General features: G+C 38.7%; 2 protein-coding genes across 8 annotated transcripts in view; one reads left to right on the forward strand and one right to left on the reverse strand.

Moving 5' to 3' along the window:
• Window positions 1-420: 420 nt before the first annotated feature.
• arfip1 (ADP-ribosylation factor interacting protein 1 (arfaptin 1)) lies at window positions 421-18,259 on the reverse strand. Of its 5 annotated transcripts, none has more exons than XM_047366125.1 (11): window positions 17,951-18,259; window positions 17,138-17,175; window positions 16,363-16,709; window positions 8,821-8,919; window positions 8,452-8,560; window positions 7,783-7,884; window positions 5,451-5,563; window positions 4,897-5,118; window positions 2,349-2,506; window positions 2,007-2,181; window positions 421-1,059 (listed from the first exon to the last, which is right to left on the reverse strand). In XM_047366125.1, exons 3-11 carry the CDS (start codon window positions 16,705-16,707, stop codon window positions 904-906), a joined length of 1,479 nt encoding a protein of 492 aa, XP_047222081.1. In that variant the 5' UTR covers window positions 16,708-16,709; window positions 17,138-17,175; window positions 17,951-18,259; the 3' UTR covers window positions 421-903. The 5 variants fall into 5 exon arrangements, with proteins under 5 accessions (XP_047222081.1, XP_047222082.1, XP_047222080.1 ...); XM_047366126.1 differs by lacking the exon at window positions 17,951-18,259 and adding an exon at window positions 17,505-17,596; XM_047366124.1 differs by lacking the exon at window positions 17,138-17,175.
• A 2,192-nt stretch (window positions 18,260-20,451) lies between these two features.
• The window catches only part of fam193a (family with sequence similarity 193 member A), a 29,658-nt gene continuing 25,129 nt past the window's right edge, over window positions 20,452-24,980 (forward strand). For all 3 annotated transcript variants that reach the window (XM_047365952.1, XM_047365954.1, XM_047365953.1), the window contains exons 1-2: window positions 20,452-20,866; window positions 24,048-24,122. In XM_047365952.1, the coding sequence (XP_047221908.1) occupies window positions 20,645-20,866; window positions 24,048-24,122 (297 nt within the window). In that variant the 5' untranslated portion in view covers window positions 20,452-20,644. The remainder of the gene's footprint in view (window positions 20,867-24,047; window positions 24,123-24,980) is intronic.

Here is a 24,980-nt window from a genome sequence, read left to right on the forward strand (position 1 = left end):
CTGGTCCTTCATTTTCTGGAATCTAAGAATCAATTTTATCCACTAGGTTTTGTGTCCTGAATAGAGACGAGCTGAAAGCGGAGCAAATTGGTTCATTAAATAATTAGAGCTTTTTGGAAATGCTTTGGTTTTGTAAGAGTTGGAGGAAAAGATGCACATCTCATTTAAATTCATTTGTTCAACATGAAGTTGCAGTCAGGAGCTGGGAGTTTAAAGCAGCTCAACATTGAGCTGGCCTAGGTCTGCCCAATGCCACATGAAACACTGGAAAACCAAATCTTGATTTTGTAAACTTTGGTTTTTGAATCAGCAGAGATTTTATGAGGCTTTACTCCCAGCAGAGAAAAAGTCTTAACCAAAAAACAAATAAAGCACACTCCCCAAAGTGTCAACCTACCACTTCATCACAGTTTGATAGTGAAAATAAAAACCAATTTACAAAATTCAAAAGTCTGAGTAAAAATTTGTCAATTCAGAATTTGTACTGCAAACAAAAGCTCTTGTTTAAATTAGTAAAGCGGTCAGCAAATAAAAGCCAAGATTGTTGTGAGATTCAATGGCAGTCCTTCTCCGGTAGCTGCCATTATAGTGCCAACATGTGTGCTGTGCTGGAATACAAACATTCATATGCTGGAGTAAAAAAGGCCATTTAGAGTTTCAAAAAGTATTTACTGCTGCAACTCCCATTCAACAGATCGGTCAAACAGTAGAAAAGTGCTTCTTTTATGATTTGGGAAGAACAGACAAAAGGAGTGTAAAAGTTTGTTCCTTTTGTTAGAAGATTTACAGTTTCAGAAGCTGGAAAAGCAGCAACAGTACAGTTACAGGAGGAGGAAGGTTTCTGTAGTTTCCCTAGCATGTTCATCAAACTGAGCCAACCAACCAGGCCTCACACAGGAGTGTTTACTGCTCTTCCAGCCAGGAGGGACTTTCCCCACCGGGCATTTTCAACTTGATGTGGAACTGCTTGAGAGTCTGCTCCAGCTGCTGCTGGTTTCCAGCATAATATGCAGCAATAGCATTGTGGAACAGGATGAGTTGGTTATGCAATACCTTCACCTGATGGAGGAGGAAAAACACAACAGTAAAGAAAGGATTAGAGATACCCTGAATGTAACCCAGATAGCAGGAACAGATTTGTTGGCACTCCTAGTAGGGATCTAGAATAAGCTTTAATAAATATAATAATCCCACACGGAACATTAGTAGAAAACTCCAACCTTTAATTCAAGAACATTTATTAATTTAATAACAACCAATTATTAATAAAAACACCTCAAGCATGGTTTTGTTATTTTTATGCTGTACTTTAGGTTGATTAGAGTTGCTAGAACCTCCTTCATAACCCAGAATGTCTCATCTCTCTGGCGTATTTATGTAACATGACATAGAGGTACCTGCTTTATGTTGCCAGTAAGGATGGGACGTAAAAATGAAATCTGTAAAGTTCACTTTGTGAGCTCCACCAGTCGTATCTTGCCATCACAAGGTATCCATAGCAACCACTGGACACCAATAACATGGTAACTGATTGACTGGGAGTGATGCCAGGAAAAAAAAAAAAAACTCTACCTACCATCACAAACGTATTTTTCTAAAAGCTACTGGGACTTTAGCCGGAACTGTGTGCTGTGCTCAGCAGATGTGTCTGATTTGAGTCTGAAACAAAGGAGAAATGGAGGAAAAGCACCTCAAGCCCATTATGGTGGGGGATCTGATTCATCATAGAAATGTTTAAACAGAACAAAACAATTAATTAGTGGATTTCATTTCCCAAATTTAAATCGTAACAATGGTGGTATTTTGTTAACTATTTTTGTTGAATGTGGGATTTTTTTTCTACACTGAAAGAATTCACTCAACTTAAAAGGTCGGACTTTTCAGTGTGATTTCGCTACGGCAACAAAAGATACACTTATTTCAAGGATGTTTACACATGTCCACAAGGGGTGTCAACAAATGTGCCTGCCTCAGTACGTCACTACAGTAAACGACAAGAAGCCAACCTTATTCTCTTCCAGAAACTTCAGCTTCACAGAGACGTCATTCCGCATTCTTTCAAACTTCTCGCGGTGGATCTGGAATTGCTGCTGGGATTGCTCGATCTTCGGCATGGTGCTGCCATCACGCAGTCCAAGGTTCAGCTCCTCCAAATCCGTACGATATGCATCGTACTCGATCCTGAGGATGATTTATTAAAGAATCCATACATAAAAACAATATTCGTTTACCTTTAATACAGGAACAAACACAGTGATTGAGGAATTATTACCAGATGCAATGAAATACTAGAACAGAACTGGACCTGCTGCTGAGGTAGAACCAGGACCCTCTCACACAGGAATTACCTGGCAGCTTCGTACTGCTTGATATTAATCATGGTGTCTTCGATTGTTTTGTCTACAAGTGTGTCAACACTGGAGATGAAGAAGCTGATGGCAGCCAGCAGCGTCTCTCCATTTTTGGACAGAAGTTTCTGCGTGTCAGCGTTGTAACCAAACTCCTCCTGATGAAGATATGAATAATGACAAGAAGATTCTTTAGTTGTTCAAACAAACCAACTCAGTTTATTCTGACTAAAAGGTAAAAATAACACCTTGAAACTAAAACAATCTACATTTGTTGATGGGTTTCCTTCTGTTAAAAAATATTCCAGACTCATTTTAAACATAAAACATAAGCAAGTATATGATGCTGGAAGTCAATTCCAAGGGGGGTTTTAAACTATGACAGTCACTATTTGAGTCCTTCATCAAACAACTTTTGCACACTGATCTGTAAACCGTCAGAGCATTCAGGGTCGTCATAGAAAGCCCTGAGTGGACCCAAGATTCAAAACAGCAAAAACCATTTTATTTAATAATCGTAAAGGTTCTCCATAGCAGTATAACAAAAAGTTATTTCTATATATTGTTTTCCAAAAACTGCTCGTCGCCGTAGTTTTAAAGTGAGGGGGGAAAAATAACAAACTGTTGTATGTCTCCAAACAGAGTTCTTATATTTAGAGCCTTCTGTTTACTGCTTGGAAATCCCTGATCATTAAAGCTGATAAGGATAACATTGCCAGCCAATCACATTTTGATTTGTGGCCATATGGAAATTTCCTGTGTTGCCCTGCGATGGACTGGTGACCTGTCCAGGGTGTACTCCGCCTCCCGCCCATAGACAGCTGGAGATAGGCACCAGCTTCCCGCGGCCAACTATGGAAGAAGCGGTATAGAAAAAGACTGACTGGAATTTTTCTTTGGACTTATGGTCTCAGGGTTTTCCAACTTAGCCTAATGGCAATTATACAGAAGGCACAGCCAACGCTGCTGGTCAGCAACCTTCTGTGATGAGGAAAAAGGGAGCAGGTAGTCAGGAGTCAGGGTTTTATTATCAACAATACTTAACCAATGATATCATTAAAAACATCCAGCCAACATTTGAGGCTCTTTCAACACTGTGTTCAGTAGGTAGTTTTACATTATTAACAAGGAAAAATTCACTCGAGTCAGTTTAGCAGAGGTATTTCTACAACGGGGAATGATGCCGTTAAACCGAGGAGCCTCTATGGAAATGTAAAGGCTTTCCAACTCTTAGCTGTTTAACTAAAACTGCACAAAAAAGCAGAAACTGAGGAGGCCTTTCCAGGCAACACTCAGAATCACTTGTTTGGGGAAATAACAGACCATTCACAAGTTCATCCAAAATTAACAGACTAATGCATTTTGTAATTAAGTAAAAGTATGGCTCTTCACTGTGTGTGTTTTCTCCAGCAGCTTAACTGCAATATTGCAGCCTTGTTGTATTTTACTGGAACGTGTTATCTCCACTTTGTTCCAAAACATAAACTTGTTGCATTAATATTTAGGGCCACCACAACAAGCTGACATAATAACCCACCAACATCCAAATTCTAGTCACCATTTTAATCAATTTATCTTCCTGATTTCTGTAAACTTCTCAACAAAAATAAAGTGTGTGTGGAGAAGCCCTTGGCTGCATCTGCAGGGGTACGGTGTGTGTGCAGGTTGCACACGACACTCATGTTCACTGCCACTCACTGGTCAGATCCATCCAAGATGTACTTTCAAACCAATCATGGTAGATGAAGCATCTGCTAAGGCGAGCAATTAGCCATGTAATAAAATGTTTTACTGTTTTCAAAGCCTAAAAAGACTCTAAAGTTTTGGAGAACTTGAAGGTAAGAGACAAACGGGAGGTTTGGACGCTCTGTGAGGCTTCCTGGCTTAATACTGAGACACAGGGCAATGCATGAGCCTCAGACATTACAGATAGGCTGAGAGCAGCTGAACGCACTCAACTGTTTGAGGACCACAGCCTTTTTAAAATACATTAACCAAAAAAAAATCATTTAATATTTGAATGAATACAATTTTTATCTGAAAACCCATACATAATACAAGGAAATGTTACCTGCTCCATTATTACATTTATAAAAAGGATTTTAGAGGATTTATTTAAAAACAGATAATTTTTCCTTTGGAGACCCATTTGTGTTTATTTCTAGTTGAATGTCATCATATCTGATTAATATTCCAGCTTTTTATTTGAAATACATAAATGAAAAGGTCTTTATTTTATTTATGTTCACATTGTTTTTGCACTTTGTCCTTTAGGCCATTTTAAGCTTTAAAGTGTCTGTTTAAAATTTTTGCTATGCAGTAAATGACAAATACAACCAGTAAAAACAAAGTCAATTAAAAATCAGTTGAAATCTGAAGGAAAACTAGTCATCTAAATTTACTGATTAAAAAAAAAACATTTGTTGACCGATAGGCAGTCAGACAGCTCTATAGTTATTAAAAGGTTGCCTTCAGTTGGTTATGCAGTTAAGAACCTCACAGCCTTGTGTAAAACACTAGTATTCACTAAGAAGAAGTCTGGACTCACGTGGAGTTCAGGGGACTTGAGGCTGAGGTCGGCGAAGGCGTCGCCCAGCTGCCTCTGAGTTTGCATTATTTGGGACAGCTGATTGGCCAGCGCCTGGGCCAGCTTGATCACATTCTGGTACTTTCTCTTGTTTTCTCGGAGCAGCTCAATCTGCCCCTCCAGCTCCAGGTCCACGGTCTTTGAGCCCCGGCCCAGCTTCTCCGACAGGATCTGACGGGTGCACTGCAGACAACGGCAGCCTTATTACCACCAGCAATCACACTCGGAGAGGTTCAAGTTCATTAAAGGACATTCCCAATGGCTGCTCGGAGTTGTTTTTTTACTGTATTAAATACAGGGGCGGAGGAAAAGAGTTGGTAGGCTGTGAAAATAATCTAAAGGAGCAGAGTGGAGCCAAAAAAGTCAAGAGCAGGGGAGAGGGCATATTCTATCATGTGTTGTTGTCAGTCTGAATTCTCTGCCAACACCGTAATCAAGTCAGAGAAGGGCAGGAATAAAGAGAGAGGAAGGGGAGAGGATGGACACAAAAATAAATCAAGCTCAGAGAGATTTACTTTATATGTGTTGATGCTCCACTTTCTCACTAGGTCCAGTTTTTCCATGGCCGGGTTCTTTAAATCGTCTGAAAGGACCACAGCTCCACTGTTCGGCTGTACTTTCATTGTGCCTGGACAGTTAAAAGTCATTTACTTAGTGATTGAATTATTAATATTAAAAGCAAGAGGAAAAACAAATCAAGACACAAGCCAACACCTGTGGCTTTTAAAACAGGTTATTCAGATTGTCAACCCTAAAGAAGACAAATCCCAGGTATTACATTTAAGACATTCAGAATATTCCATTTGAGGGTTAGAAGCTAGAGGATTAGAAAAGATTTATAGACATTATGATACTACAGAGAAAGATAAAGACACAGAGCTTCAAAACTCAAAAAATATAGAAAATGATTAAACAATTAAAAATTAGGTCATTTTAATCAACTAGCGGGTTCATAGTGAAGGATTAATGTGCAGTTAGGGAATCATGGCAACGTTTAGTTGATCAGACCCATAGCATTCTCCCCTGTCAAAGCAGACAAGTTAAATACACAAACAACAGCCATAAAAGCACATTTTGTGGGTTTATGTTCTGGATTTTTAATAAACAGTGAACGTTATTAACTCATAAAGTCAGCAGCAGTGAAGTGAGCTGAAATGACATTCAACCAGATGGAAGAGAAAAAGGGCTTACTATGACTGATAACAATAATACTCTTCACACTGACTTTTACAATTAATTTACACAGATCAGGCATAACAATATGACTACCTGTTGATCCCCTTTTTGCTGCCAAAGCAGCCCTGTAACATCAGGGCATGGATTTTACTAAACCCCCAGAGCAGTGCTCTGGTATCTGGCACCAAGCTGTTTGGAGGATATCCTTTAGGGCCAGCAGTTTGCTGCAAGTTGGAGCCTCTGACTTGTTTGTCCGGCACATCCCACAGATACTTGATAAGACTGCGATCTGGGGAATTTGGAGACATCTGAAACTTCCTGTTATTCTTTTGCTCAGAACTAGCTATAACATTAGAAACAGTAGCACAGCAATGGGAGGTGATCCAAGTCCTCGCCCACCATGTACATTAGTCATGGGAGCCCAGGACCCGATCGAGCTCCACCACTGTTTCTTTCTTGAACCTCCCTTTTGTTACAGTTAAAGCTAAAACTATTTCATCCCTTAGCAGATTTAGATTCATGTTATTCTAATTTTACCAACACATTTCTTCCCAATGGAAGTAATATTAACATTTTGGATTTTTGGTATTAGAAACAACGTGAAGTAGGGCTGCAAGATTTTAGGAAAACACGACACTGTCACATTATTGCTCATTATTGCAATGATCATGGTATCGATTCAAGTAACCCAGATTTATCTCAAATCTTTTCCCTTTCCATCATCACAAGGCTCCCAACACTCACGCTAAGCTTTAGGATCTTCATCAATAAGGTTAATATCAGCTGTGGGAAAAGCAAAAGTGAAAGTCCATCCAAACGGCCAAATGTATTATCAGAAACTAGTTTTAATGAATGTTGCCCAAAACAAGAGAGCCAGCCAAGACTTGCATCCAAGTAGTCCTTGCAATTATAATAATACATCTACTGATGCTGGAATAATGATGCAGTTGGCATATTATGAAGCTCTTCTGAAGATACTATTAGGAAGCTACAGGTATGAACATTTAATTTCTTTTTAAATCAGTCAATTATCAAAAGTTTAAGCATCGAAGTCACAGGTGTTAAAAGTCTAGTCCTGGACTCTGAAGAACTTGGCTACATGCTGAGGATGCAATTTAGTCATTTGATCAAGGTATGCACCACCAGGGAGAAATCTAATAGTTGCAGACCCTCGAGGACTGGAGTTGGACATCACTGATCGAGGCTAATAAAACATCAGCCAATATTCCCATAATACGACTCGGTTAAATGAATCTTTGTTGTCCGAGCAGCTTTTCCACATCATGACAGTAAGGATCCATATAAGACATTCTGAGCTACCTTCTGCAAGGATAACAGACTGCAAGCAGGAAAACCAAACTACTTGTAAAACAAAATGTAAAAGGATTTTCTTCCAGAAAAAGCAAATGTTTAGGTTTTAAACAATTTGTTTTAGAAAGCTTCACATCTAGACAGGAAAGGAAAGCTTAAAACTACTTCAGCCAGCACACACTGATGCAGAGGAAATGCTTGGAGGGCCCACAAGTAAAAAGCGAAAGAGAGTTTTGTTATGACTGAAGCACAGCCTGCAGAAACAAGCAGCAGGTAAACAGTAGATTAAAATGTGTTTATGTTGTGCTCCAAGAGTTGTGATTTAGTGTCGTCTGATTGAAACATTGGTGTTTCAGGTACCTTTCTCCTCCCGACTATCGCTGGAGGAGCGCGCCAGGCGGCTAGCAACAGCTGCGCTGGGAGCTACAGGTGTCACAGGAGAAGAGGGAAGGCTTGCTGACCCTGGGAGATATCCAAAGTTATGATTCATCAGTATATTTACTTAAGGTCATAAAATTATAAATGGGATTTTCCCCCATCAATGTTGACTGATTTTCCCCTCTTTATGGCTGCTTTTACGTTGCAAGAGTGCACGAATGAACAAAGGGCTTCCTCAACTAGTCAACATGGAAAATAGCCATGGCAACACTGAGGTGAACAGGCGGCAACAGCTCTCTGCTCTATAGGGAGGCTTTTAGCATTTCTAACAAGCACATGATGATGAAAAGGACATGTGGGTTACAACCAGGAGATCAGAGCAAACTCATAAAATTCAAATCAGCATTCATCTTCACAGATTCAAATTCTGGCCTTTCATTTCTTGCAGAGATTAAAAACACAAAGTGGAGCAAAGGGGCATGTGCAGTTTGTAAACATGAAGTGCTCAGCACAAAAATAAAAATTCAAAAAAGAAGAAAAGGTCAAATTGATTGGTAAATTCTTGCTTCACAAAACTCAACAGTCGAGAAACAGAAAGCGGACAAATAAAGAAATAAAAAGAAGAAAAGGAGGGACGAGGTGCTTGTTTACCTTTGAATGGCCCTGATTCAATGATGCCCTCTGCTGTTGAGGCAAAGTTGCTGGTGGTGACAGAAGAATCTGAGACATTCATGGCCCCTGGATTAGAGGAGTGGGAATCCTGTGGAAATGAGTGTTTTGTGTGTTAGGATCGACTTCCACTGTGAATATAACTGTTATATGTAAAGGCAGACATTTGCTGCTCTCTATCCAAGCACACTGAAAGTGCAAAAAGTCAGTAGAACACAAAAACACAAAGTTTTACTGTTAAGATCCCAGTGATGAAACTTATCAGATTTTTGTGTGTGTATGTGTGTGTGTGTGTGTGTGGGGGGGGGGGGGGGGGTGAAAATGCTAGGACACCTAAAAGCAGACCCTCACCCTCTGAAAAACTCTCTCAGGGCTCTGATCCAGGTCTCCATTGCTGGTGACTGGGATCTCAGCAGCTGAGCCTCTATGAGAATCAGCCATTGTGCTCTCCTGAAACAAGAGGGGTGAAGCCATTATTGGATAAGGAGCCAGAGAAGTCACAAAGCTCTTTAGGGACTTCTGTGAGCTGCCACCTTGTGGACACTAATGCAAAAATATTGGTTGGAACAATCTAAACAGATGTGCAACGTGCCAGTGAACAATTATCTGAAAATTAAACATTACTCTATTAAACTAAACAGGGCTGTCATATCTACAGTGCGTAGCAAAAGTAATCACACCCCTTGGATTTTCACTTTTTGTCAGGTTGCAGCAATTACCTTAAAGCAATATTTGATGTAGGCCAACACAAAGAGGTGTATAATTATGAAGTAGAGGGGGAACACATTTTCACAATCTTTACAAATAAATATTGCTTTGAGCCCCCTTTACTCTGAGACCCCTTACATTAGTGAACAACCAGCAACATGGGTGCCTGAAGAAATGATTAATTCATAAAAGTATGTGCTGACTAGGTTCTAGTAGAGAAGTTCTTATGAAACCATTTCCTAAGCTTTGAACATCTTAGAGAACCATTCAGAGAGAATGGGTCCTACCAACATTAGTCTGCCACAAAATGATTGTGAACCTAAACGGACAGGCCAGATAAGGGAAGCATTATTCAGAAAAGTAGCCAGGAGGTCAATGGCAACTCTGGAGGTGCTGTAGAGGTCCACAGCTCAGGTGGGAGAATTTATTAGCAGAAAATATACTAATTATGCACTCCACAAATCTGACCTTTATGAAAGGATGGCATGAAGAAGGCCATGACAAGCCCTTTTAGCAGTTTTCCACAAGTCATGTAGGGGACAATGTGGAAGAAGGTGCTCCAGTCAGATGAGACCAACAATTAACTTTGTGGCCTACATGCAAATTGTTACGTTTGGCATAAAACTAACTATGCACATCATCCTAAACATGTTAGAGGTTGAAAAAGACTTGAAATTTGAGTGGAGAGTCTCTTCTAGCAGGACAAAATACCTAAACAAGCAGAGCTACAATGGAATGGTTTAGATCAAACCAGTTTCATGTCACCCAAACTTCAGAACTAAACTCAATCGAGAATCTGTGACAAAAACCTACAAACTCATGTTACAGACACTTCTCATCTAATCTGACGAGCTAATGAGTGAAGAAGAATGTACAAAATCCCAGTCTCTGGATGGGGAAAGCTGGTAGAAACACACCACATAAGACTTGAAGACGCAACTGCAGGGGGAAAAAAAACCAAAAAACGTTGAAATGTATGGGTGTAACATGATGTCAATATGCAGACTGAAAGGACACTTCAAGATGGTTAGTTTAATGAGTTAAATGTTAACCACAATATACAGCTATTGTGCAACAAAAGTCTGCATCAGATTTCACACTCCCATATTTTACAACAGATTCTGGTTGATTACCAAACACAGCAAGATGCATCATGTTGAGTGACACATTTTCCATTTGTACGGCTATTGTCAGGTTTAGTACATATCAGTGCTTGTGTGATTGGTACGTGATGGCCCTTTCACCAAGTCTTATGCTTCCGGTGAGATCAGTCATCTTAGACTGACTGCTGTATTACATTTACCACCATTTTAATTAGTGATCTAATTTTAAAAATGAAATGTTACAAAATAAAAATGAAATAAACTTCACATCCTATTCAAAAAGGGTGAACAGCTAAAAACCAAAAACAAACATAAAAGCATAGGAAAGTGGTTAGATGTGTTAAAAATAGAGTATGGTTTGTGTGGTGCAGACACAAAAAGAAGAAGAACAGTGTTTAATAATATTAGAGAACTATAAAAAGTTCCTAAAGTCTGAGTGCAGGCTTTGCGTTTGTCAACCTATAAAACAGATCCCATCATTTCTGCAGCGGTGTCCTAAATGTGCACCAGTTTGAGTAACACTGTCAGAAAATAAAGAGTTCATGATGAAGCATTACACTGGATGGTTTAGTTGAACATCCACGAGCTGACACTCAGGAATGGTACAGGGTGTGGCAGCTAGTGCTTTACATACACCAATCATAGACTGAAGACAGAGCTGTGTTAGTTCCAGTTTAATTTTACAACCTAACCACTGTGGACCTGGAAACTAGGACACTGACCTAATCAGCATGAGGCTTTGTAAGCTTCTTCATGAGGTTTTACTGTGAAAAGCTGCGGCATCAAAAGGCTACAAAAGAAATTATGACCCGTTCTGATTGGCAGCAAAACTGAATTTACAAAGATACTTTCCCTACAAACCTTGAGCTGTGTGTAAATAATGCAAATAGCTACCAGATCATTGGATAACCGGATCCTGGTCTTCTAAACCGAGTCGTAAAATACTGTTAACGCTGTTTGTTTTGCAATAATAACCATTATCCTCTAAAATGTTGCCAAAACACACTGAACCGAGTCAAAGCCTGCTGCTCTGGTCTGTGTTTTCTTTATAATCTTTAACATTTTGTTTTGGTTGTCCATCAGTTAATTTGTTAATCTATTAAAGTTGTTTTTCGATTTGTAGAAATTGTTTAAATTCAAGGGCTGCACGGTGGCGCTGTTGGTAGCACTGTTGGCCTTGCAGCAAGAAGGTCCTGGGTTCGATTCCCAACCGGGGGTCTTTCTGCATGGAGTTTGCATGTGTGGGTTCTCACCGGGTACTCCGGCTTCCTCCCACAGTCCAAAGACATGCCTGTTAGGTTAATTGGTCTCTCTAAATTGCCCTTAGGTGTATGAATGAGTGTGTGCATGGTTGTATGTGTTGCCCTGCGATGGACTGGCAACCTGTCCAGGGTGTACCCCGCCTCTCGCCCATAGACTGCTGGAGATAGGCACCAGCTCCCCCGCGACCCACTATGGAATAAGCGGTAGAAAATGACTGACTGTTTAAATTCAATCATTTTCTGGTCACATGACAGCGTGAATGAATGAAATAAAATGTGATCAATGAAAACAAGATTAAAAAAAAGGTTCCGATTAAAGAAAATTGGAGACCATTGTATGAATGGCTAAATGATTCATCAGGGCTGCTGCGACCAGTGCACGTAATAGATGTCCCCAGTAAAAATCCATCAACAACATTTTCAGGTGACATAATTACTAAAAACGTTTATCAGGAGTTTAAAGGCAGATGAAGCATCTGAATCACCGTCACATTGAATTGAGGCCTAATTATCATTTGCAGTTCAGTCTCATCATATTTGACCTAATAGTAAAGACATACATACTAAAGGCTTTATTTTATTTACTTCACGCTGGAGTAAAAATTCCCTTTAAAAGGGGCAAATCTTTGTTTACATTTTATTTATTTTAATGATGCTCCAAAAATAAGCCTCTCTTTGTTTTGAAACTGTACTTCAGATGGAGCCAGCCAATCAGGTGTGGGGAACCAAGTTTTTGTATGTGCGCACACATATCTACTGGTGCAAAATTCTCTCTCTATCCTCTCACTCAAATTTTAAAAATAAATTCACAGAAATTGTATGTTGATCAAAACTAATATCATTGATGGATTTTATAGTTGCTGTCAATGCTTTTGCTGACAGCCTTATATGACTTTCATAAAATCCACCCCACATATGGTTTGTAAAATGTGGGGTGGATTTTATGATATTAAATCTAAAAATTACTGCTCACTCTGAACCGTGACAGTTTTTCTCATCTGTGTTTTCATTAAATACTAGCATAGTAGGGGTAATATGATGCTAAGCAATTTGAACATCATTTTTGCATTGATTTTAGATTGCCAAATGATGTTCATGGAGGATTTGATTTAATATCCGAGTGGAACATTTGGCAGGTTGGGGTCCAGGCAAACACTTTTCTTTATTGTAACAACTTATAAAGACATAATTATTAGTATCATTACAATAAAAATGAATTTAAAAGGAAAGTAAAAAACCATGAGTTCATTTAGCGTATGTGCCAAAGTACTTTGACTGCTGTATCATGTGACAGATCCATAAATACTTAAAGGCCATAGGACACCTGCATGCAGGTAGGCAGCACAGATACGCCTGGTCCTACCTGTCTAACCACATGCTGCAGATAAGACTGGTTCATGTCTGATGGTCCACTCATCCATCTGATTTGGTGTCATTAAACTGTTTGACTGCCCACATGGGAAAAAAACCAATGGTAACAAAAGTTGTATAACAGCTAATAAACTCCTTCTTTAATTAGAGGTGCTCCAAAACTATCTCTGCACCTTCATGTTAGTCATTTTACATTGCAATTCCAAAGTTAATGAGACTTGAAGAGTAACCTGTAATGAAATCTCAAAGTCAAAGTTTAACACACTGGATCATCAGATGATGTTTATGCGGCTCCAAACTAGTCAGCCATGTAAAGGGATAAGGTATAGCTTGTGAATCCCCACTTTTCACTATCTAGAGGTGAGCCAGCATGGTGTGGGAAGGACCGGTGAAAACAACGCTCTCATTATCCAGCTTGCTAGTAATAAAACAAAAGAAAATCTATAAATGTCCCTTTGATCAGCTATGATCAGTGATGGGAAGCTCAAAAAGGAGGGATATTTTATTCCTTTCTACTCAAATGCATCAAAACTAAGGACCTGTTTACACAACCACATTTTCTGGTCAAAATCTAAGCATTTAGTAGCTCTTCTATTGCTTATTTACAAGACAACATCACACGTTTTCTCTGAAAATGGTACAATTTGAGGACGGGTTTCAAAGTGAAGCAGTCTGAAAACGTCCCAGTCTCCGTTGTCGTGTAGACGGGAAACACTGAATCTTTCTTATAGGGAAGCCCTGGTTCAGCTAGAAATGAATGCGCAGCAGCACAACATAACTGCTGCCGACCAGTTTAAAACCCACAGAAGACGAAGTTATCAACAATAACAATGGCAGACTGCAGAGTACTTGCGTTGTAGACTTCTTTGAAATTAACGACAGTTCTCCAACAAAGTGCTTATTTTCTCCCTAGTTTTGTAAGCAGGAAGTGTTTAGGCATGTTGTGGAGTTTCTAAGAACATACCGCCTACTAGTGGCATGGCAGGGGAAATACACCATGTTCACGCCTTAACTGCTGCTGTGTGAACGGAGATTGCAATTAAAACGTTGTCGTGTACACTTAACAGAAACGACAGAAGAAGAAAAAAATCCGGGCCTAAGACCGTCCTCCATATTCAGTCTATAAACACTTCAACATCATGTACGCTGACGCACTTAAATAAATGGAATAAAATGTTAGGGATATATGCGTTGTTTGATGAATAATTTGGTTATGATTTTTGTAATTCCTTGGTTTTCTGTCAGATTCAAAACTACTACATCTATCAAAGAACTGACAGCAAATTTTTAACACTTAATTTGTTCTGGAAAAAAAGGTCAGAAATGGCAGGTCAGATCTCAAAAACAGAAAATAAATCTGTATAAGCCAGTAAAAACTTAATTAGTGCATCTCTAGTCACAGTGATGACTAATGTGAAATGTCTAGAAACTTTCAATGCGATGAACACACCGACCCTGAAACAACAGTGAACCAAAAGACTCAAGAGTTACACAATCCAGAAAAACAACAAATGTACGACAGTGACAAAACAATTCAGACTGGGTGGTAGAATTGTCAATATAAGCAATATTCCGATAATGAATTAGTAAAAGAAACTCATTTGCATCAAAATCTACATAAACTCACCAATTCTCATTTGCCCAAATTGTCGCGCGTCTTCCGGCAGCAGCGCTGTGATAACAGAGACACTCCGCCAAGCACACATGCAGCCTCATCTGACCAAAACTATGAGCTGCTGCTGGAAGTTTTAAACTCAGCAAACAGGACGAATACATCCAGAAAAAAAAAAAAACATATGTGACCCTCTTTAGCCGACAAGGCTAACAAGGTGTTTGTCAGAGGTACTTTCCCTATGTGGCAGACGGACAAGAAAAAAACGGAAATGCTGAATGATGCCACATGCTAGCTGTGCTAACGTGACAAGTTAAGGCTAAAATATAGATGTTTGAAAGCAACTTAAAAAGATCAGTGAAGCTCATGTATCTGCGACAGTGAAGTAGTAAACCTCCTGGACAACAAACTAATGCTATCTGTGTAAATATTAGCTTAGAATAATAAATATTAGCAACATAGACAGCCCAATGACAACGTTCTGACAGTCTGAGCTTCCGAAGTTCAGAACCTTGCAACGCTCTGCTGTACTACGGTATGAATTATCACAGGAAAATGGTAATCAGCTGACGGCTCAGTTGGCTAATAAATAGTGAAAGCGATCAGACACACCGTGTGCCCCTCTCCGTTATTCCTCTGTTCAGTTGTAAGTGCGTGCGAGAGTAATGTGACTAATAATAACACAGGTTAGGGTGGAACCAGACTGAAGCTAACAATCAGAGCAGAAAAAGTAGAAACCTGTAGCAACCAAGCCTGGTGCTGTAGTTAATCTCTGGAGAAAATATTCTGCAAAATTGCCATAAAGGCAACAATCATAAAGGGCTGCTGCTGCAGCAAACATTAGCATGAAGCAGATCCTTGTTTACACTGTAAAAAATGTGTTTTGTATGTGGCAGATTCATGTTTGTTTTAAAACAATTTACCTTAGTGTAGAATAAATGTTTATTTGTCCCGCAGCAAATAAAATTTATTTGTATCAAAGGATAATTGACCGGCATATGAAAGCAAACAGTGGCACACTAAAGATAAGCAATTATTAAAATAATTGCCTGACTGAATCAGAGGTACATACTTCCATAAAGGATATTATCACTTATACAAAGTGCTATCTTGTTTGCCGTTTTGCCAACACTTTAGAATGATATATTTTTCTAAACGAGGGCTAAGTTATTCTCTACTTATTGGTTTTGTTAAAAGGAAGTTAAAATTTTGTCATATTGTGAATAATCCTATTTTTCCTCTTAAGAAAGGATCCTGTGCATTTAATAAATGTCGCCATGCTAGCGTGACATCGTTACTGAGTTTGACATTTTAGTATCGTTACAAACCTACTCTGTAGGTAGGATAATATGAAATATCCACTGTAAAAGCCTGTAAAGAAGAAGTCATTATTGTAAGATGAGATAAAACAACAACACAATGCAACACAATGAAACGCATATACAGAATGTCAAAGTTCAATGTCAGCAATCACTTTGCAATAAGCCAAAAAGGGAAAATCTGCAGACTTGATCTTCTATGCAGATATGCAAAGGTTCATCACTGAGCAAAAGACTGCCACTAAGCCCACAACCAACAGCAAATTTTGTTAAAAGCTCCAGCAAAGCATCTTAAATTTAACACACAGCCTTAAACTAATGCAAAGACAGAAATATAAAGCAAGTACCCTGTTATTCATTTTCTAAACAAAAGCACAAATCAAAATCACTTCCACAAATTTATTTTATAGGAAGAGCCGCCACCAACACTCCAATTCAAGAAGTAAAATGCGACAAGCAAGAGCACAGAGAGGAAGTGCCAGAAAGGGTTGATTTTCAAAAATGAAGGTAAATATCACCTTTATTTCAGAGAGAGAATCTCCATTTCTCTGTGGTGTTTCAGTCGATTCACCCTGGCATTTAGCCTTGCTGCCTACACTGTTGGACACCACATTTCCCCGCCGAGTACCCTCATCCTTCTCCTGAACACCCTTATCGCAGGATTCTGCATTTTCTTCATCACTGTCAATATTGATCTCATATAGTACATCAGCTGTGTCCTCTCCTCCTCTGCTACTGTCTATAATTTCTGGAGTCACATCCTCACTCAAACTGTCCTCTGCTTTATCAGCCTCCTCACAATCCTTTTGAGGGTCCTCGGCTGAAGTTTTCCCCGACTCAGCCTTAAGACTAACTTCAGACATACCTGAAACAAGACACACAGGACAGGATGAAAATGTCCACAAAGTTGGTGAACTTCAAATGATGGATATTACAGCAGTTAGTAAAACAGTTCAGTACTGAGCAAAGGTTCCTTGAAAAGTATTTATACCCCTTGAATGCTTCCTCATTTGTGTTACAATCACTGAAAAGTGAAACAAAAATGGCACTTTGCTTTTAAATATTTTTGAATTAAAATCTGAAAAACAATTTTTATTTATTCCATTTACTCTGAAACCCCTAAATAAATCCAGTGGAACAAATTGAGCAACTCTCAGAGGACTGACCAATCCATCTTCTTATAAGAGTACGGCACAACTGCAAGCTAACTAAGATATGGCCATTAGTCATGTTCTCTATTAATCTGGCCTTGGTGTAAACCAGTGGTTCTCAGTCCTGGTCCTCTGGACCCACCTGCATGTTTATGGAGTTTCTCTGCTGTCACACACGACCTAAATGAAGAGGTCAATAACAGGATTTAAGAGAACTTGACAACATGCTGACGTATCCTTGCATCACTTTCAAAGACGATAGAAGAACAGCACTGCATATATAGCGGGAAATATGCTCCAAGTGCTGGATAAGTGTTTGTGTGAACCGTTTTTTAGAGCCTATGTACTACTTAACTGTAGGGTATTTAAGCCGATTCAGAAGAGTCTTTCTGCAACACTGGTTACTCAACATTTGGCTTTAAAACATTTCATGCTCCTACTGACTTTCATCAAAAACTCCAATCGTCTCATTTTTTAGGCTTCATTAACGTGTTGCTGGTTAAGTTTACCATCCATAAGCAGGGTTCTGTTCAGCAACTTCACACGCCGGAAAAGACAATGGTTTGGCAAGGTTGGGTGGGTCACCTGTTGCAGCACAGTCACGTGACCGACGAAGGGGTCAAAAAGTAAGAAATAACACTCTTTCGATCAGTAATCATCCCGTTATAGCTCAGGTTAGCGCCCACAATTAGCCAGACATAGTATATTTTAAGAGCAATAAATCTGTGTAATGAGTCGAAGTAAAACACGCATGTCCACACACCTAAATTGACGTGGACGTCTCACTGGCAGACGTTGACGTTTTTAGCCGCTTTAGAAGCTAAACGGCGACAACAAACTCATGGAAGACTATAATAGCATTTTACAAAGTAAAACATTACCATAACATTTTGATTGGAAAGCATACCAAGACCCACAGCGGGGTGACATATGCTGTAAACATGGGAGACATTACCTGTCTGCGGATGCGGCTAACTGTTAGCTGCGAACTGTTAGCCGTTGCAGCAGTTCACTGAAACCAGGAATGCTGCCTCTTCGCCAAAGCCAGAGGTTCTCTTAAAAGCTGCTGCGCAAACTGTTAGTGCAAACTTTGCGGATATGCTACCAGCTAGACATCAGTAATCCTTAACGCGCAACAGCTACGCCAGACGTGATGTCTAGATCCCGGAAAGACTCCAATGCCGATGCGGGCCCACAGCTAATAATTATCACAGCAAAAGCTTTGCGGTGCGCGAGCGCCCCCTGTGATTGGAATATGCTGCTTGCAATTAAGCACTTCGTTTTAGGATTTCCTGGTTTAAAAAAGCATTTTATGAAACATTAAAACACCCTCTGACCTGGAAAGAAGATATTTTAGACCTAATAATTTTTTATTCACTTGTCCCGTTTATCGGAAATGCTCTGTAAGCAATGCTGTACGGTAAAGTGCCTCGCAAAAGTATTCATATTACAAGTGCAAACTATGTTGTTTTTTTTGGTAGAATACCAACACAAACTAGCAGCTAATTGTGAAGTGGAAAGAAAAGGATATAGGGCTTTCAATGTATAAGTCAATACTTTTTAAAGCTCCTTTTGCATCAATTACAGTTGCCAGTCTTTTGGGATATCTATCCACAAGCACTGCATGACTAGAGTGAAATTGATGCTGATTCTTCTTTGATAAAATGCTCAAGCTCAGTCAGGGTGAATGGAGAGCATCTTTGAACATCAGTTTTCAAGCCTTGCCACATATTTTCAGTTGGATTTAGCTCTTTACTTTAACTGGAACTGCATTCTAATGCACAATTATGTTTTTATCTAAACCACTCCATTGTAGCTGCGGCCTTATGTTTCGGGAGGTTGTTTTGATGTAATGTGAACATCTACCCCAGTCTCAAGTCATGCTTTCAAGCTTCATGAATCTGTTTGTGGATTAACGCTTCTAAAAAACCTCTGAGGCCTTTAAAAAACAGCTGTATTTTTCAAAGATTAAATCACATTCAAGAGAATTCTTTTTACTAATTAGGTGACTTTCAAAGGCAGTTAGCCACTTTGGATTTTATTTAGATATATCTTAGGATGTTATATGCATGTTATACTTTTCAGATATTTATTTCTAAAAAAAGCACTGAAGTTTGTGGTTCTTACGTGACAAAATGCCTTGCATACTTTTACAAGTTAATGTACGTCAGAGCGGTCAGCAGTACTCTAATATAATTAAATTCAGTTTATTTATATTGTGCCAATTCACAACACATGTTGTTTTTAGGCACTTTAAAAGAAAGTCATTACAGTCGAATCATACAGATTCCCAGCCAAGTATACATTCTAGTTTATCCTAGTTATCAAACAATGCAATCAAATTCAAACTGATTAAAAAGTACTATACTACGTACTCCCATGGTGCACCTTCCACCCAACAATCTTCAACCTGCACCTTCAGATATTCTCTAAAGCTGGAGTTGAATTTAACAGTTTAACAGTAATAAAGGTAAGCTGTATAAGAACAAATGTGGTAAAACTTAAGGAACTAGTGGATTTGACCTCTCTTTCCATCCTGCTGAGATTTACAAGGACTAAAAGCATCCTGAATTGTACAGTGTCTATCCAAATCCCTCTTCAGTAGACCTCTCAAATTTTCTGTCAGATTTAATTCTAGACTCTGGTTAATTTCAAAACTGTAATTGTATTCTAGTGAAGCCATTCTTTTGTTGATTTGAATCTATTGTTGGACTCACTGTAATTTTGAAAAAATTATAAGCATTTTAAGCTTTAGCGTTAAAGAATATATCTGAAGGTTTTAGGTGAAAATACACTGATATTTGGAACTGTTGATAACATTGGCCACCTTGAAATTTGCAATATTCCATCTAGAGAAAAGTATCTCCAAAGCATGATGGTGACAATAAACTGGAATGTGTCAACAAAACCCTCTACAAGAAAGGTAGTAATAGTCGCTTTGTTTCAGGCAGCTAAAGTTGTTCTTTTCATTTATTCAACTATCTCTCCTTTAATTTTTTCTTGTTTGTATTCTAATTTGATCTTTTTGCTTGTGCAGTCTGGCCATTTTATTATTTAAATGTATGCTTGTCACTTTCACATCAATATAACTCCCACAAATCAGAGCTGATATCATCATGACCGTCAACTGACTCACATAAGCAAACATAGACAAAACCAATTGTTTTGTCTTTTTACATACAAGAATAGATCATTTATAACCATTTGCTTAACTTAATAACAGCAATCACTACTGCTGCTTTTGTTTACAATTTGTTTAGAAAACGTAAAATAAGTTGACTAGGCCATATTCCTGCAAGGCTGTAAACTTCCTTTTTTTTTCTAAAATAAAAAAACCCCACAAAATTACATGAAAGATGAGAAAATTATTTAAGCTATCAGTAATCATAAACTCAATTTCCCACAACTGCCTGGGTGGGGCACGCAGGATACGTCTTGACGCAAGCTGAGTCTGGTTGAAGCAGTTCGGCCAGAGGCCATATTGGAATCTATGCAGTCGGCTTGCACTTGGATGGGATTCGGTTTCTGTCGTTTTGGGACTCTCCAAATCGCTCTCCCGGATTTATATCCGTGTTATTTCTCCAGACATTCCGCTTGAGACTCCGACAAGTCCGGACGGCAAGTTGTCTCGCCTCTTCTGTTGAAGAAAATGAGTCCAACCGATGCTAAACGGGGGGCTAAACGCAGGAAGAACAAGCGGGGCGGTGGCAGTAGCTGCAGTGCTGTCTGCAATAGCAGCAGTGGCAAGGCCGGGGCTGCACCGGCCCTGGGCTGTGCGGGAACAGCAACACCTGCCTCTGTCGTCAGCTTCCTCACATCTGGAAGTATAGGCAACGGGAATATCGGGTCCAGCGCGGGCATCAACGGAGAGGTAAGAATGCATCTCAAACAATTTCAGAAAGTCAGTGAGTAGCTAGCAGTGTTATCAACGACACATCTGATTTGGGCCCAGAACTGATCCCACTGAGTAAGACTGCCAGCTAAGTAACTAATGCAGAGTAGCTTGTAATTAATTGGCTTAATAACATCTTAATATACTCGTCATGTATGGGAATACACTATGGGTCACTCAACCTTGTAGCCTAACATCTATACATTTTATATTTTATTATGACATCTCGCCGTAAACGTTATGCTAACTTTCTTAGTCGAACAGTAAATATTTAACGTTAGCTAAAGTTAGGACATCCTGATTGCATCGACAACAACTTGGATGCCTAGATATATTAATTTGACCCAATACAGTCCGTGTAGGTGGAGATTAGCTTGGCCAAACCAATATTATTAGGTAGTATCATTAGGTTCAGCGCAGGTGGCTACTGTGTGCTGGTTCTCGGCTAAGGGTGAATGCTAGCTAATGCTAACATACTAACAACTCAGGATCCCGTCGGCTTTCGATTTGTTTTACGGCGTTATATTATGTATAAAGTTCTCCTTTTACGTTCGGGAACATATTCACCACCGAACAAACTCCAGTTTTCTGAATAAACTTAGCCAACCCTTATACCGTAGGTAAACAACAAGACAAACAGTGACACTTTGTTTTACAAGACCTGATTAACAGAAGAGGTAATAGAAACCAAACCAAAAGTTACTTTCTTAGCTTTAGTAGGTATATACGTCAGAAATGTAACCAGTTTTTCGTTTATTTTTTTAACCAACCTTTATTTGAAGAGAAAGTCACTTTGGATTAAGGTTTCTTTAGGAATGTCGCCAAGATGGCAAAACATTACAACCTAAAAGGTAGACATTAATGTCAGAATAGATACACAAAATAAAACAAGTCAGTCACATAGTATCGGTGCAAGCTCCACCTTTAGAATGGCAGCTGTCCTCTTCGGTTACAGAAGACTTTAATGAGCTTAAAACTCTCTCACGTAGATTAATAAAAAGTTTAGCTTTAAGAGACTCTGAGACTTTGATCAAGGTGCAAATTATTAGAACATATTGGAGATATAAGAATGTGCAACTTTAGTATCATTTTATTCAGAACAGATTCATCACTGCTTTGTTCAAATGCGTTGATAATATTTTGAAAAGTATTATTGCGTGGTGTAATTATTACATTAAGAGTAAAGCCAATAGCATTGAAGTTTTCCTGCACCTCAAATGTTTGTATTTCGTGTTTTTTGTTATGCTGGTAGCAATGCTATTTATCACATCTAAGGATGGGTACATTTCACATTTGAAACAATGTGGTACCCGGTACCTGAGAATCGGTATCAGTACTTAAACGTACCAATCTTCGGTACTTTTATGTGTGGTTACGTGGTAATAAATGTTAAATTGTTTAATAATAAAATCTCACAATTTTTCAGTTTAAAATTTTTTCCTCAATATATAAACTTTAATGTATAAATTAAAACAACATCCAACTGTATTTTAATATCTCCCATGTTGCTGGATGCAGGCGACGAGTCGCTAACAGATACAGGTGTGCTAACGGTGCCGAATGCAGGAGTTGTAGCCGTAGATCTGAGGCTGGCGAAAAATGCATTCTTCAGCCTTGAGACAAATCATGTGCTTAACCACGTGCTTCCTCAGATTAGAAGTATTCTCGCCACTGGTCGCGTCACAAATATGTCAGCGAGTGTAATCTGCATCACATTTTGAAAAGTGGAGCCATACTTTGGAGCACTTTCTATCGGCCATCATTGTTGACGGACCAGCAGCTACTGACGTCATTATGGTTTTGTGCGTGCAATGCTGTGTTCATGTCTGGAATGGAAAATCGCCCACTTTTTCCACTCCCTCAGTGTCACAGTGATGTGTTTAGGTACCGAACCATGGTACCGTTTGATTTTACGTGAATTGGTACTCCGTAGTACTGACGGAATTCGGTCAGTACCTACATTGGGTACCCATCCGTAATCACATCACTGTCACGTATCAATTTTCTCATCAACGCACAAAAGATTATCTGTACATATTTACACACTTGCCTACCAAGATCAGTCTTGTACCGCTGGGGGAGTATTTCGAAGGGGGGCGAAGGTGGTCCTTGATGTTTAGATGTTTTATATAACTGTTAACATTAATTTCGATAATTTGTAATAACAGACCAAATTGATTCCCGACCTCCAAATTAATAATGGTAATAATAATAATTGAGACTGGCAGTTTTCTGATAATAAAAGTGCAGGCTAACCTTTGGCTTTTTCTTTTACTTAATGCTCAATATGCAGGCCTCAAGAAAAGCTTTCGTTCAGCTAAATAATCAAGCGTTTATTGGATGATACTCTTTTGATAAGGTCTGCCCCAAAGGTTCAAATACCAACATTATCTAAGATATGGGAGTGATCCCTGGGGGGGTTCAAAAATATTAATTTAGTTTTACCAACATTTAGAACTAACTTTAGGCCATATGTTGATGCCTGCAGCAGCTAAAAGCCAGTTTGAAGCTCATCAAAGGCCTGCCTTGAGTAGAGCCAAATGAAAGTATGGCGTCGTCGGCATAAACTAGCACTTGAGCTCTACAAATCTTTCCAAAGCTATTTAAAAGAATGGAAAATCAAATGGAGCCTAAAAGTGAATGTAGTTGTTCCTATATTTGTGTTTTGTACCATGATGTAGCATTTATGACTGATACCCAAACTATAATCATGTTTAGTTCTGTAGTTCTGTTAAATGTGATTTCTTGATGTAAATGTAACATCAGAGAACAGAACTTGTAGAGGTATTGATTGATATTTATGTCAGTTAATCAGGTGTGGCCTGTGATATTAATCAGGCTCATAAAGTAGTTGTATAAGGCCTAAACTGTACAGTTAGATGCTCTCTGTTTCAATTTATAAACATATGTATATGGAATGTTTTGTGGAGGATTCCTAAATCTCATTATAATTTTAGTACACTATGATTATATTGTTGAAATCGTCTAATGTGCCAAACATGAATCTTTTGTAGACACACAGTCTGTGTACCATAGATCTAAAATAAACACAATCAGTGCCAACAACCAAATCAATCTAATAGTGTTTACTTTTACAAGATTTCCTGTCTGTTATTAAAAATAGTAAAATTGTGAATTATATATCGTTGTTTTACTTTAGGTGAAGGTGAACAGCAGCGTTACTCCTCAGTTTGCAGAAGGACCAGCGAACGCAGAGTTCTCCGGAGTTCTTCAGGTAATCTTACATCACTTAATATTTAGTAAACATACCCCTGTTACTGATCAAATATTGTGAAGCAACTTATAATGGACACTGTGATTAATTCTGCATATTTGTTTGGTCAAGTGTGGTGTTACTGCTCTACATGTGTTGAACACCGTGTTTATAGTGCTGTAAATAAGGATTAGAGAAAACCTCTCCTGGACCAACAATGTTGAAATATGAAAATAATATTCATTTTAAACCAAGTTTTATTCTGAAATATGTTATGTTAAAGATTTCTACAGGTATTAACAGCGCAGGTTCTGATCATCAGTCATAATAATTGGGCAAATGGGGGCTTAGAGCTGCAAGATTGAGCACAGTTTACTTTTTGTTTTTAGATACAAAACTTATGGTAGGTTTTTTTTTTTGTTAAATTTTACACTTCAGAAGATTCTTAAAGCTACCAAAGGATATTCATACATTGGTGGCATTTGTTCCAATATGATTAGAGCTGCAACTAATGATTATTTTGCTAACTGATTAATCTGTCAACTATTTGTTTGATTAATCGATTAATATTCGGATAGCAAAAGGTGCTTAATATAAGATTTTCTACAGAATTTTGAACCAGGTGAAGCTAAAACTAACCCACTGGAGGAGTTCTGGATAGAGCATATTTATAGACAAAGAATGTTTTTAATCTTAAATGCAAAATGAATATATTGTTAATTACTGCTGTGAGTGGGTTGTTGTTTCAGCAAATGGCATGTTTTAGAGTCTGTTTACTCCAGTTAATGATTATTTGATTACTAAATTAGTTGAAGATTATTTCAATAATTGATTAATCACGATTAATGCAATTAATTGTTTCAGCTCTATATGACAGAC

The sequence above is a fragment of the Girardinichthys multiradiatus genome, chromosome 5, assembly GCF_021462225.1.
Source record: "Girardinichthys multiradiatus isolate DD_20200921_A chromosome 5, DD_fGirMul_XY1, whole genome shotgun sequence".
NCBI classification, from domain to species: domain Eukaryota; kingdom Metazoa; phylum Chordata; class Actinopteri; order Cyprinodontiformes; family Goodeidae; genus Girardinichthys; species Girardinichthys multiradiatus.

Bases quoted from the DNA above. Each gene is read 5' to 3' on its own strand.
- arfip1 (XM_047366124.1), bottom strand. From the start codon at position 16,707: ATGTCTGAAGTTAGTCTTAAGGCTGAGTCGGGGAAAACTTCAGCCGAG. The intron at 8,561-8,820 runs GTGAGGGTCTGC...TCATTTCCACAG, and splicing joins CTGAGAGAGTTTTTCAGAGG to GATTCCCACTCCTCTAATCC. The intron at 2,507-4,896 runs GTGAGTCCAGAC...TATCTTCATCAG, and splicing joins TCAAGTCCCCTGAACTCCAC to GAGGAGTTTGGTTACAACGC.